The 14,155-nt window shown below is 41.9% G+C and overlaps 1 protein-coding gene across 3 annotated transcripts in view; it reads left to right on the top strand.

The window, feature by feature from the left end:
* sfmbt1 (Scm like with four mbt domains 1) overlaps positions 1 to 14,155 on the top strand; it is a 73,366-nt gene that overhangs the window by 36,912 nt on the left and 22,299 nt on the right. For all 3 annotated transcript variants that reach the window (XM_060910728.1, XM_060910729.1, XM_060910730.1), the window contains exons 3-11: positions 794 to 888; positions 2,992 to 3,235; positions 3,898 to 3,986; positions 5,679 to 5,931; positions 6,959 to 7,056; positions 7,427 to 7,528; positions 12,431 to 12,590; positions 13,639 to 13,721; positions 13,874 to 14,000. In XM_060910728.1, the coding sequence (XP_060766711.1) occupies positions 794 to 888; positions 2,992 to 3,235; positions 3,898 to 3,986; positions 5,679 to 5,931; positions 6,959 to 7,056; positions 7,427 to 7,528; positions 12,431 to 12,590; positions 13,639 to 13,721; positions 13,874 to 14,000 (1,251 nt within the window). The remainder of the gene's footprint in view (positions 1 to 793; positions 889 to 2,991; positions 3,236 to 3,897; positions 3,987 to 5,678; positions 5,932 to 6,958; positions 7,057 to 7,426; positions 7,529 to 12,430; positions 12,591 to 13,638; positions 13,722 to 13,873; positions 14,001 to 14,155) is intronic.

Below are 14,155 nucleotides of genomic sequence, written 5' to 3'. Positions count from 1 at the left end.
CATTAACATTAGCCAATGTGAGAGAGGCCTTCAGTTGCTTAGAAGTTACCCTGGGGGTCCTTTGTGACCTTGCCGACTATTACACGCCTTGCTCTTGGAGTGATCTTTGTTGGTCGACCACTCCTGGGGAGGGTAACAATGGTCTTGAATTTCCTCCATTTGTACACAATCTGTCTGACTGTGGATTGGTGGAGTCCAAACTCTTTAGAGATGGTTTTGTAACCTTTTCCAGTCTGATGAGCATCAGCAACGCTTTTTCTGAGGTCCTCAGAAATCTCCTTTGTTTGTGCCATGATACACTTCCACAAACACGTGTTGTGAAGATCAGACTTTGATAGATCCCTGTTCTTTAAATAAAACAGGGTGCCCACTCATACCTGATTGTCATCCCATTGATTGAAAACACCTGACTCTAATTTCACCTTCAAATTAACTGCTAATCCTAGAGGTTCACATACTTTTGCCACTCACAGATATGTAATATTGGATCATTTTCCTCAATAAATAAATGACCAAGTATAATATTTTTGTCTCATTTGTTTAACTGGGTTCTCTTTATCTACTTTTAGGAATTGTGTGAAAATCTGATGATGTTTTAGGTCATATTTATGCAGAAATATAGAAAATTCTAAAGGGTTCACAAACTTTCAAGCACCACTGTATGTTTTGGACAAATCGCCCATGCCTACGCGTACCTACTGTGTGTGTGTGTGTGTGTGTGTGTGTGTGTGTGTGTGTGTGTGTGTTTAATTATGTACATGTAGCATGTGACATATGTTGTGTTCTGTTTCAGATGCAGACTCTGGTCAGGACATGTCAGAGTTTAACTGGGACGATTATCTGGAGGAGACGGGCGCGCTGTCTGTACCTCACCATGCCTTCAAACACGTAAGCAAACAGTTTGGAGTTGTGAGTTGTGACTCCTCTTCTGCTTCCTGCTAATAACACACACACACACACACACACACACACACACACACACACACACACACACAGCCTGATTTGGGACACGCAGTTAGTCGCAGTATTGCACATCCATGATGAAATAACACATGACCATGCAAATGCTCTCTCGATTTTGCATTTTACAGAAGTGCAATTTTCATATGAACTGTAAAATAATATCTTTGTATTCTTTCGATTCCATGGAGAAACACACACACACACACACACACACACACACACACACACACACACATGCACGGAAGTCTCTGTGAAAATGTGCAAGTGTAATTTAATTTTGGGTTCGTTTGTATATTATTAATCAGCGGAACCCCACTGAGACGAGTGTCTTGTTTTCAGAGGGGAGCTGTATATTTATGACCAAATCATAAAAAATTAATGAGAAAATATAACTGGCAAACATGAGAAAGGGAAATGATGATGGATAATGCATTTCAGGGAAATTAAGTGGAAGTAAATTCAAATGAGGACTCACAAATAAAAGGAAATGAAGCCTTCTGCTGCCCATAAAATCACAGTGTAATGTGAGATTAAATAAAGGAGACGGAAATACAATAATAAAACCTGCAGCTGATCATAAATGATTAACTGTGACCAACCTGCATGATTTTTATCCCTCGCTGGCTGAAAGGCCCGAAGGGGGATTATGTCGTGGCGATGTCCGTCCTGGGAAGGGTTCTCACGTTCTGAAATCAACTCCTCTCACAATTTTTGGAGGAATTTCACGAAACTTGGCAGGATTCTTTGTTATACATCGGTAATGCGCAGATTGTAATTTCGTTAAATTGGGTCACATTTTATCAGAGTTACAGCCCTTGATGAACAAAATTATAATTTGACAATTTCATGAGTGTGTGTTTTCCTTCTGAAATCAACTCCTCTCTCAGTTTTTGGAGGAATTTCATGAAACTTGGTAAAAGGCCTCGTTATATGTCGGTAATACGCATATTGTTATTTTGTTCAATTCGGTCGCATTGTACCAGAGTTACAGCCCTTGATTAACAACCTTGTACTTTCACAATTTCATGAAGGTGTGCTCGCCTTCTGACATAGACTCCTCTCACAATTTTTGGACGAATTTCTCGAAGCTTGGCAAAAGGCCTTGTTATATGACGGTAATACGCAGATTGCGATTTCATTTCGTTTGTGAAATTTTTCCCAGAGTTTTGACCCTTGATTAAATAACTTGTACTTTGACAATTTCATGAAGGTGTACGTTCTTCTGAAATCGACTCCTCTCACAATTTGTGGAGGAATTTCACCAAACTTGGTAAAAGGATTCTTTGTTATATGACAGTTATACGCAGATTGAAATTTCGTTTAATTTGGGCAAATTTTTACCAGATTTATGCCCTTGATTATTAACAAACTTGTACTTTGGCAATTTCATCAAGGTGTGCTTGCTTTTTGAAATCAACTTCCTTCACAATTTTTATCCCCCGCTGGCCGAAAGACCCGAAAGGGGGATTATGTTGTGGCACTGTATGTCCGTCCGTCCATCTGTCCGTTCCGGAAAGGGTACTCACCTTCTGAAATCAACTCCTCTCACAATTTTTGGAGGAATTTCACGAAACTTGACAGAATTATATGTCGATAATACACATATTGCAATTTTGTTCAATTCAGTCGCATTTTACTAGAGTTATGGCATAGTTACCAGCGGGGGATATTGTGCTCTCGGAGCACTTTTTTTTTTTTTTTGAGTGTTTTCCTTATGTCGTGTTTATTTCACATGCGAGACTTTTAGTCTGGGTGTCATGGGACGTCCCAAATGCCAGACTCGCTGTTTGTCATATTGCGAGGCCTGTTCATCATTCACAATATTTGTGTTCCGAGCCGACACTGAAAATTTGTCGGGCAGAACAAAATCATGTAAAAATCAGGCTGAATTCAAGTCCTCAGACCCCAGCATAACACACGAATAACATTTTTGGGGTTGGGGTAGCTTCCTTAAAGTGCTAATTTGGATTCAAGTGGGAATACTTTCAGGCATGAGAAGTTCAGTAACCATGCTCTGTTTCTTCTCAGATGGATCAAGGCCTCCAAACAGGTCTGTCTCCAGGTATGAAGCTGGAGGTTCTGGTGCGTGGAGAACCCGATAGTGCTTACTGGGTGGCCACCATCATCACCACCTGCGGCCAGCTGCTCCTATTACGCTACGAAGGCTACCACGACGACCGTCGTGCTGACTTCTGGTGCGACGTCATGACCGCCGACCTGCACCCCATCGGCTGGAGCAGGCAGCAGGGTCGACCCATGAGACCACCTGAGGGTGAGAGTAGGGGGTTATGGGTGATCAAGTTTCTATTTTTCAACAGTTAATATGTTTTTGTGTGATCTTCAGGAATGCTGCATGTTCTTGGAGAGTAAAACTAGTGTTTAATTTTTAATTGCGCACCATTCCTGTCATAAATATTCATGAAAACGCACCATCCATGTTCTGAGTAGTAACTCGGTCAAAAAATTCCGATTTGTATCATAGTCTTCCTTTAAGCAAAGTATAGTCCAGGAGGACCTGCACATCATTCACCTACGATGTGATTTTATAATTCAGCTGGTCTGGCAGCATCAGGCAACATTGTGCAAGTTCAGACATGATTTGAAGGTACCGTGTTGAGGAAGTGGGGGATGGGGAAGCCTGTGTTGTGGTTAGATTGTACTCTATTTGAGATTACATCTCAGAATGATGCACCATCCAAAATGTGCCAGTTCTCTTTGCGAGCAAAATGCACTACTCTGTGATATGTTTGGGAGTTTGTAATGTCCAGGCCATGTTCTCTGGGAGTCCAGTTCTGCAATTTAGACATGAGTAAAAGCAAAAAGACCCAAGTTCAAGGAAGGTAGTCTGGTTTCAGCTATGGTATGGGGTCTGTATAAACGCTATTGCGCACAACAACAGTTCCGTTTTATTTACCGGGTGGTGTTTGTGTTTAGGCGTGCAAGAGAAGCATCAGGACTGGGAGTCCCTGCTGGAGAAATCTCTGTCAGAATCCTGCAGCGCCCCGGCCAACCTGCTGGAAGGGGTGAGTAATATAGAGCTGAGGTCAGAAGTTTACATACACTCATCATGGACATGAATGTCATGGCAATATTGGACTTGCAGTGATTTTCTTTGAACTGATCTTGTTCTGGCGAAGAATGATGATGCAAGATATACATTTTTAATAGGGAAAAAAAAAAGAACTTGGCGCATGACTGTTAATTTATTTTGAGTTTTCTGAAATCAGCACACGGTCAAAATTATATATCAAAGTCCCTCCCGTACCAGGACCTGGTCTTCCCAGGCAGTCTCCCATCCCAGTACTAACCGGGCCCTGAAGGTGCACTGGGTGGCACCAATCTCTGTTTCTATAGCCCTAGGCCTCTTGGTGATTACATAGCAAGGGTTACAGTGGGAGGTTGGTCCTCTGGTAACTGCAAGAGTTTGATGTCCTACTCACAAAATCTGTATTGTAGCATGCCTCGCCAGATGGCAGTAAGTACCATTTTTGTGATGGTCTTTGGTGTGACCTGACTGCAAGTAGAACTCACATCGATCTCCTGGTCGAGAGGCACACACACTAACCACCAGGCCAGCTTGCGGGCCAAAATTATATATACAGCTCACCTAATATTTTTGGTTAAATGTCCCTTAGCAAGCTTCACGTTGACCAGACGTTTTTGGTCGCCATTGACAAGCTTCTGGCAGAATTTGTTGGTTTCCTGGCAGTGACCTGACTTGTAAGCACAGTCCACAAATTTTCGATAGGGTTGAGGTCAGGACTTTGGGAAAGCCATTCCAAAAGCTTAATGTCATCCTGCTTTATTCACCCCACCACCATCTTTGATGTATTTGGGGTCACTGTCCTGTTAGAACACCCAACGGTGTCCAAGTTTCTACCATTTTAGCTGGTGGTTTGAGGTCATGCTGAAGAATTCTGAGGTAGTCCTCGTCCTCCTTCGTTATTCCATCCACTTTGGGGAACCATACTTAACAGTTGGTACAGTGTTCTTGTGGCTGAACCCCTGACCCGTTACTCCTCCAAACATGCCTCTGGTTATTGTGGCCAAACAACTCAATCTTTGTCTCATCTGAGCCTAAAACTTTCCTCCAGTTGAAGGTGTCGATTTTGGAGCAGGGTCTTCTTTCTTGGATTGTAGCCTCTTGGGCAATGCCGATCAAAAGCTCACTTGACTGTAGAGTGATCCAGCAGCTTCCAATTCATGGCAGGTTTGTGCCTTGGTGGCTCCTGGGATGTTCTTGAGCATCCAAACCAATTTTCTCTCAGCTGAGGGTGACAGTTTGGGTCTTTTTTTTTTTTTTTCCCCCAGACCTTGGTAAAGTGGTCACACCTCCCAAAAACGTATATTTGTCAAACAAACCCTTTTTATGTTCACACTGAGAAGTTCCCAGCTGTAGTCAATCATGATCACGAACAGGAAGTTAAGAGGTCTTGGTTTTGGCAAGTCAAAAGACATTTTGGAACTTTTAGCCACACTAAATTCATAATCTAAGTTGTGTTTGGATATTTTTGACCCTGTATGTATCATTTTGACCCTGTGCTGATTTCAGAAAATGCAAAATAAATTAAAACTGGTGCACCAAATTCTTGTTTGTTTGTTTTTTCTGTTAAAGACGAATGCTGTGCAATCATTTTGCCCCAGAAAAAGGTGTGTACATAGGAAGCATGGAAGGTCTTAAGGGTGTGTGTGTGTTATTTTTCCATGACCCTTAGGCCCAGCGTGGCTGCAACCCAGTCGACCTGCTTAGTCCAGGTCTTGGCGTGGAGCTGGTAGATAAAGAAGATGCCGAAGTGGTCTGGGGTGCAACAATTGAGGATAACGTCGGGGGCCGACTCCGTGTCCGCTACGCTGGCACAGAAGGACTCCCAGACATACATTCCATCACCTGGATCTTCTACCTGAACCCCCTGCTCCACCTCCCGGGCTGGGCCAAAGAGCACGGCTGCACCCTCAGACCCCCATCAGGTGAGCCACAAACCTTTCTCTAGCGCAGTTTTCAGTTCTGCTTCGCTTTTTGGAACGTAATTAGAAAGCAACAGCATGTTATACCAAAGTATTAGTTGGTTTCTAGCATTTCTACCAAAACTTAGTATTTCGCAAACCACACTTTGGGAAGCACATTTCTTGCCTCTATAAAAGCAGAGACTTTTTTTTTTTTTTAAGATACAGTCCAGTTGAAAATCAGGAACGAAACGTTTGTTTATCCACAAACCTGCTGTTAGGTTTTATGGTCCTTCATGATCAGATATCAATATTTACAATTGATTTGTATCTAATGAATCACATGAATTATATTTAATGATAATGGCTATTGGGGCGGCACGGTGGTGTTGTGGTTAGCGCTGTCGCCTCACAGCAAGAAGGTCCGGGTTCGAGCCCCGTGGCCGGCGAGGGCCTTTCTGTGTGGAGTTTGCATGTTCTCCCCGTGTCCGTGTGGGTTTCCTCCGGGTGCTCCGGTTTCCCCCACAGTCCAAAGACATGCAGGTTAGGTTAACTGGTGACTCTAAATTGAGCGTAGGTGTGAATGTGAGTGTGAATGGTTGTCTGTGTCTATGTGTCAGCCCTGTGATGACCTGGCGACTTGTCCAGGGTGTACCCGCCTTTCGCCCGTAGTCAGCTGGGATAGGCTCCAGCTTGCCTGCGACCCTGTAGAACAGGATAAAGCGGCTAGAGATAATGAGATGAGATGAGATAATGGCTACTGAGCAAGCTCATGATGATTATAGTACTCTTTAGCAGAATCCAGGTGTTACGTCATTGCATCTGATGTATCATATCTCAATGTTCTGCTCGAGTTGATATTTGACGATTTTTCGTCGTTATCTTATCACTTTGGCTTGAACAGTGAGCTGTGTTACAGTTTAGCAGATCAATACAGCAGAGGATCAGAGTCCATGAGCTTATATGAGATAAACATTGTGTATTTGTTTAAGTGTTATTTATTCTGGTTAAATTATTTTTGTGTGACTTGGATTTGTGTGTGTGTGTATAGTTTTGCTTCCGTTGCGCAATAAGGAGGAATGGGAGGAGGTAAGACAGGCCATCGCGAATCAGCCACAGGATTCGAGTCTTAGTGAGGAGTTCTATAAGGTGAGCAAATAATTGACTTCTGTACGTATGATCATTTACTCGAATGTGAACGTTGATGAATATTTAACCTCCTAGGGCCTAGCGGTCACATACGTGGACAGCACTTTTTAGAAATTCAGAACAAGAATCCACATATGTGGACATACTTTTTCTCAAAAAGTACATCTTATCAAAGATGATGCTTAGTTTTTATTCTAATCAGGTTCTAATAAGCCCAAATAGCAAAAAGAAATAAAAAATGCATGTCAAAAAACAGCTTGGGTCTTAGGAGGTTAAATGAGGAAAGCATAACAGGTTGGAGGTTGATATTGTGTGTGTGTGTGTGTGTGTGTGTGTGTGTGTGTGTGTGTGTGTGTGTGTGTGTGTTCAGGATCGTCCAGCCATCACTCCGCACTGCTTTGCTGAGGGGATGAAGCTGGAAGCAGTAGATCCGGTTGCACCTTTCACCATCAGCCCTGCTACTGTTGCCAAGGTAACAAACACCCTCACCTGCCCAGGTGACAATATATCTGTCCTGCCACTAGAACTAAATTCCAACACGCTCTTATCTTTCTGCCTAAGGTAACAGGAAGGTGTCCACTTTTAACCTTCTCAAAATATTTGGATCATATGAACATGAATATTGTAAACACACAACCCGAAATGGACCTGCCCACTCTCTTACCCTGTGTCCGAAATCACTCCCTACTCACTATATAGGGCGCATCTCCCATAACCCGGTACGGGACGGAACAGTATCGTTACGTATTTTAATGCAGTGTCACGTATTTTCTTAGATTTGCCTTCCGAGTTTTTATACGCTGTTCCATCCCATGTACAAGTGTTCCATCCCGCAATACCATTTTTGTGACGTTTATTTCCATAATGTATAATCTTACCGTTTTTTGTTCCAGTTTCACAGAGACATCCGTCACGTCCGCCATTTTATTAATCGGTACTTACATTAGTCATCCCGCCTTTATAGATGAACCCGTCCCGTCACGTATGATAAATAAAGTTGGAAGAAAAACAATAGATTGTTTAGTTGTTTTATTGTCAAAACATATAACTTAACTACTAGGGCTGTAATGATACACCCAACTCACGATTCGATTCGTATCGCGATTTTTGACCCACGATTCGATACACCCACGATTTTTTTAAAAATGTTTTTTAAAGTAGTAAATTTGACTTATTAACATTTACTTACTTACATTAACTATTTAATAACAAATAATTCAGACCACTGCAGAGAATGAGTAATATGTATGCAAAAATGAACAAATGTATATCCAAAGATTGTTTTATTTCTCAAAATAATACTGTTGAGCCGGAAGCTCTGTTTTTTTCGGTTCTGAAAAAGTCATTTTTCCAAATCGTGTAAATCCGTTAAGATTTTTTTTTTGGGGGGGGTATAGGGGTGGCTCTCTCACTGTCTCACTCTCATAGGGCCAATGATTTTCTGTGATCGCGGAAAACAGATGGAAATTACGGAATTTTTATGGTGAAACATTGCTCGCGTGTCAAAATGTAACTGCCGCAGAAGGCTTCCGCCCAAGCAGACATGCCTTCAGTGTTGCCAGATATTGCTAACGTTTTCCACCCCAAAATGTGTTCAAAACCAGCCAAAAAGCACCTAAACCCGCCCAATCTGGCAACACTGCATGCCTTTCCGGTCAAGTGATTGTGATTGGCTTGTGGCACACCTAGCCAGCCAATGAGCTGCTTGTTTACAGATTCGCTCCCCGCGTCGCAACCAGAATGGCGACCGCTTAAAAGAAATGAATGCTCTGCCAGTGGCGAGTGTGGACGTTGAGTGACTCGCAGAAGATTATCGCAGGTCGGCGAAAAAACGACTTACTAATAGATATAAAAAAATAAAAGTAATTTAAGTAAGTTTAAAATGTAATTTAAATAAAAAGTAAAGTATTCATAAATTGAAGTTTGGAAGCGCCTCTGTTTTTGGGCTGAGGAGAAGTTTGAAAGGGTGTACCGCGATTCTGCCTTCTTGTATCGCGACACAGATCGTGGCTCTGCGTATCGTGATTTCGATTTCGATATGCATATTGTTACAGCCCTATTAACTACTATTTATTCATCTATTTTACAATTTCTTGCCTCTACCTCTACCTTTTCGTTTCTTCAGCTGACACATTTCAAGTTCTTATCTTTTTTGATCTGTGCTTCTGTTTTATGACCCACATTTTCGCAATCAGTATGAAACCACGTTTTACATTCATTGCACGTAAAATACAAATCTGAATCTTCTGGTAACTTGCAACTACGGTAAAGCCTTTCTACGTGAATGGTTCTGTGTGACGTCACGCCGAGCTATATTCCGTAATTGGAGTTCCGGGCTTTTAGAGTTCCGGGATTTTAGATCAATTTCGATTGAAAATATCGTGAATACAACGTTAATACAATGTGACGGGATATAATTACACTGGATAATCAAAGAATACATGACAGTGATACGTGTGAGTACAAGATGTGAAATATTTAGGGGTTTCATACTTAGAAAACGTAACGTTATTGTAATGTACCATCCCGTATTGGGTTCTGGGAGACACCATGGAGTCCACCAGGGGGCGAGATATTGTTTTCGGTGGGGTTTCTTTGTTTGTTTATTTCTTTTTCTTTGTTAATGATATTACGGGAAAACGGCTGGACCAATCTTCATGAAACTTTCAGGATAGATGGGCATTGGTCTCAAATAGAACCTCCAACATTTTGGGGGTCGTCCGTTCAAGGTCAAGGTTTTTTTGGTGACTGCTTCATATAGAGGCAGTAGCCACTATGTCATCGTGCTGTAAGAGTGTAAAGGCCTCTGCATGCTCTTGCGACAAGGCTTTCGTAGATAGCTTTTCGCAGACAGTTGTAATTTATCGTTGAACGGGGAGTATAGGCGTGCGCGATGTTATTCACCACCACAACGCAAGGGGGCGCGAAGTCGCAAAATCACTAGGAGTAGTTGGTGGGTGTGGTTAGTGGAGTGTTTATCTTCCAGTTACTGAGCAACAGGTCATTCAACACCGCTGTCCTTATAATGACTAGAACTGGAGTCGTATAGATGTACGTACTTCCTCACTTCCTTGATCAACCGCTCTTTGTGCTGCTCCATCTTCGCTCGTGTTTTTAAAAATGGCGGTCGTGAAAACAAACCAAACCGGGGAAGTAGGGAAGCGGAAGTGTGTGTACAGCGGATGTAGAATGGACCAATCGGAGCCCTCTTGTCTGCGACGCTGTCTGCGAGGCTGTCTGCGGTGGTCACAAATTTTGGGAGGTGCGCGCAGAGCGTCTGCGAAGCGGGGGGGGGGGGGGGGGGGCTTCGCAGACGCCATCTGCGAGGACTGGGTTGTCAGCATAAATTGGCCCTAACAGTCACACAGTACGGTGTGTTCTGATTGGTTGAGAGCAGCAGAGAATCAGAATTAGAATCATGTTTATTGGCCAAGTATGGTCACACACAAGGTCAAGGTCACCAAAAAGGTCAAAATCGTTTTTTCGCAATATCTTCCTTCATATTCATCACAAGTGCTGTTGGGTAAGATTTGTTTTGCCTGGCAACACTTGTTCTCTCCTGTTTCAAATTTCTATCCCACAATGCCTTGCGCGAACGCGGAAAGCCCACCACGTGACGCATGACATACAGTAGTATCTTGAATTGGGTCATGGTGAAGCAGGAAAAAATAGCAGAGAATTTAGGGCCATGTGGCTTGAAATTAATAAATTGTTCTATTTTTTTTAAAAAAACGTATAAAATTGGAAGTCCGTGATTCGAATTCTGTAGCTTGCTGACTTTGGGACTGCGGTTGTCATGAATGGTTTTGCGCTCGGGTTTCCGTCGGTGGAGGGTTTATAGCATCAATCACCGAAGTCCTTTATGTTAGGACTGTTAATGTTATAATCATGTTGTCTGTTGTCACCCAAATGAGGATGGGTTCCCTTTTGAGTCTGGTTCCTCTCGAGGTTTCTTCCTCATGTCGTCTGAGGGAGTTTTTCCTTGCCACCATCGCCACAGGCTTCTCATTGGGAATAGATTAGGGATAAAATTAGCTCATATTTTAAGTCGTTCAAATTCCGTAAAGCTGCTTTGCGACAATGTTTATTGTTAAAAGCGCTATACAAATAAACTTGACTTGACTTGACTTTCGGTCCACTGAACAACAATAATTGGGTGTCGGGGAAAATTCCTTTTATGATCTAGACTTGAAAAATCTGAAAAGCAATCTAGCTTTAAAATGACTCAGACTTTCTTCGTCTTCCTTTTTTCTTCCTCGTATTTTCCTTCCGCTGCTGGCTGCCACTTGCAAAAACGCAAAATACATTACAGTCCCGAAAACGTAATTATGAACACTATATTCTGCTCATAATAGATCTCCTTAAATCCTACATAGTTCACCTTTCACCAAATAGCTTTATATCGCATATCTTTTCAGCAGAACCGCTCAAGTAATCAAGTATTTTGATCACGATTCGAAGCTTTGGCTTCCACAATTAAACAATATTGAGTGTCATATTGGTGAGCAACAGGCATTGCACACACCATTACCTAGGTGTATTTGTCCGGATGTTATATCGTGCATTCTGTTGGTTCTGTGATAATAACACAAAGTTCAATACACATGATTGTTCTTGAACTGACTCAATAATAGTGGTGAAAAATTCATGATTTTAACATTGAGCATATCATTTGTAGTCCTGAACATCATCTCTGAATATTTTTAGTTTGTTTCTGTTGCCTTCTTTCTTTTTGTCTCTCCTGTGTATTTATACTGCACTAGGGCATGCCTTACAGCACACTCCTCCTTCAGCCAGAAAGGTTGCGCTCTCGTTATCTGTTTTTTTTTTTCCTGCAGAGGCGTGCATATGCCGCCTCAGCAGCCCTCCTAAACTCCCTCATGCTGTTTTCCAGCAGGGTGAAGTGTACCGGTACAACTCCTACCTACTTATAAACACTAGTTTATAAAAGGTGCTTCTACATTGCTGTGTCATCAGGCCCAAAAATGAATGAAAAGTGCTTTTTCTCAAACAACTTTCCTCTTGGTTAATGTACGAGTGTCCTCATGCCCTAAAGCATTTACAAGAAATGGATCTCTGGTTAGTGCTCGAGATTCACTTCCTTATTTTCTTGGTGTTTGTGGAAGTTGTGTCTTTTTTAAATACCGAAAGCAGGTGATTTGCATGAACGTGTGTTCTTGTATCGCAAAGAACGAAAAATACAAAATGATTCTAAATGGGTATTTACTACTTTAACCAGTACTGTGCCACATATAAAGGCCCAAATTACATTCATTCAGAAGCAGGAGTCATCATGGAGGATCTGCTCTCAGCTTTGCGCTCACACTCAGGCGGTGTGGGTTTATACCTTGTACGTGTGCGTTTTGCATTGCAGGTGTTCGGTGATCAGTTCTTCTTGGTGCAGATGGATGATATGAGCGACGAAGCCGAGAGAAAAGGAGGAACCAGGTTGTTTGTGTGTCACAGGGACAGTCCTGGAATCTTTCCTGCACAGTGGAGTTTCAAGAATGGAGTGAAGCTCAGTCCGCCACCAGGTAGAACAGTTACAAAATTCCTCTTTGTCGTCATCGTTTAAGATGGCTTTTAGTTGTCTTTCTATTTGAAGCTATGAATAATTGTGCACAGTGGCAGCAAATACAAGGGAAAGAACAAAACAGAGCCTTGTGGCACAGTAAAACTTATTTTTGCATGTGCGAGGATGCCTTTAACATTTTAAAGAATACTTATGGTCAGTCGCATGAGATCTGGAAGAGGAAACAGCTGTTCTTTAATCCCAACAAAATTTTCTTGTTAGTCTAGTAGAATTTTGTGATTTATGGTATGTAAATTGCCCCGATATCAAAGTAGTACAAGCAGATGCAAGAGGTGCAACCCTGAGTATCATCGAGTACCTGGGCATTTACTACTTTAACCAGTACTGTGATGAGGCCGAAATGCTGACTAAGAATTTCTGTCTGATTCAGGTGCAAGTATGAGCGAAGCTGATGAACTATAGCCCCGTCTAAATTTGGGATGTTGGAAATAAGAATATAGCAAAGACAAAGATTGCACATGCATGCTTGCAAAGGTTTCTTTAGATTTTCCATTGCTATAGTTCTCGCTGACGAATGAAAGAATTTTGCCAGTGTGTTTCCACACTTAAAATGTTTTTGTTTTTCTGGTCTGCCTACGTTCGTGTGGTTTGAAATCCGTCAGAACTGAATATGTCGAACGTAATGTGTCACTTAATGTGTTTTCGATCAACACATCGTGCGTTAAACTTTGTTTTAGGGAAATAAAAGATGGCAGGGTAAACTGAATAATTTCAGGTTAAGAGCGAAGCTGAAAACAAACATCTCTTTTTCCATCTCTGACACTGGAAAAGAGATGGATTGAAAGGTACGTTGAAGGTGTCCCTGGCAGTGTTGAGGATGACTAATATGCAGATAATTTGTGTTTCAAATATTTGAATAGTTCTTTGGGCTGAGGGACTTTTTTGTATTATCCAGAGAAGAATGAACAAATGACAGTGAAGCAGATAATCGTATGGTACTCTCATCAGCACGACTTGTTAATGGTGTCTTTTGTCTGGTGTGTGTGCAGGGTACCAAGGGCAGGACTTTGACTGGGCTGACTATCTGAAACAGTGCGAGGCTGAGCCAGCCCCGCAACACTGCTTCCCCTCTGTGAGTCTTGTTTCTTTCCACAATAATTCAGCTGTTATTATCGTGTGGTCGAACACCAGAGATATAAAATAAATGTGTAATTTGATGTTAAACTTATCCTATCGCTCTGCGTAAAACGAAATTGTTTTGCATGTGTGCTTTCCTTGTATCAGGACCCCTCTGATCAGTGTTATAAAGAATCCATGATGCTGGAGGCTGTTAATCCTGTTTGCCCTCAAAACATTCATGTGGCCACAGTCACCAAGGTCAAAGGTCAACATATCTGGATTAGACTAGAAGGTGATTCACCCATTTATGCAATATTTTGTTTTGAAATTTTGCAGTTACTAGAGCATTTGTTTTCCCTTAATATAATCAAGCTATTATTTGTAAATGTTTTTCTGGGGCTGCAGGAATAAAATAGAAATAGAATGGAATAAAACGTAAAGACTATC

This window comes from Neoarius graeffei, chromosome 26, assembly GCF_027579695.1.
Source record: "Neoarius graeffei isolate fNeoGra1 chromosome 26, fNeoGra1.pri, whole genome shotgun sequence".
NCBI lineage: Eukaryota > Metazoa > Chordata > Actinopteri > Siluriformes > Ariidae > Neoarius > Neoarius graeffei.
The sequence above is the reverse complement of the archived record's forward strand: the minus strand, read 5'-3'. Positions and strand labels throughout refer to the sequence as shown.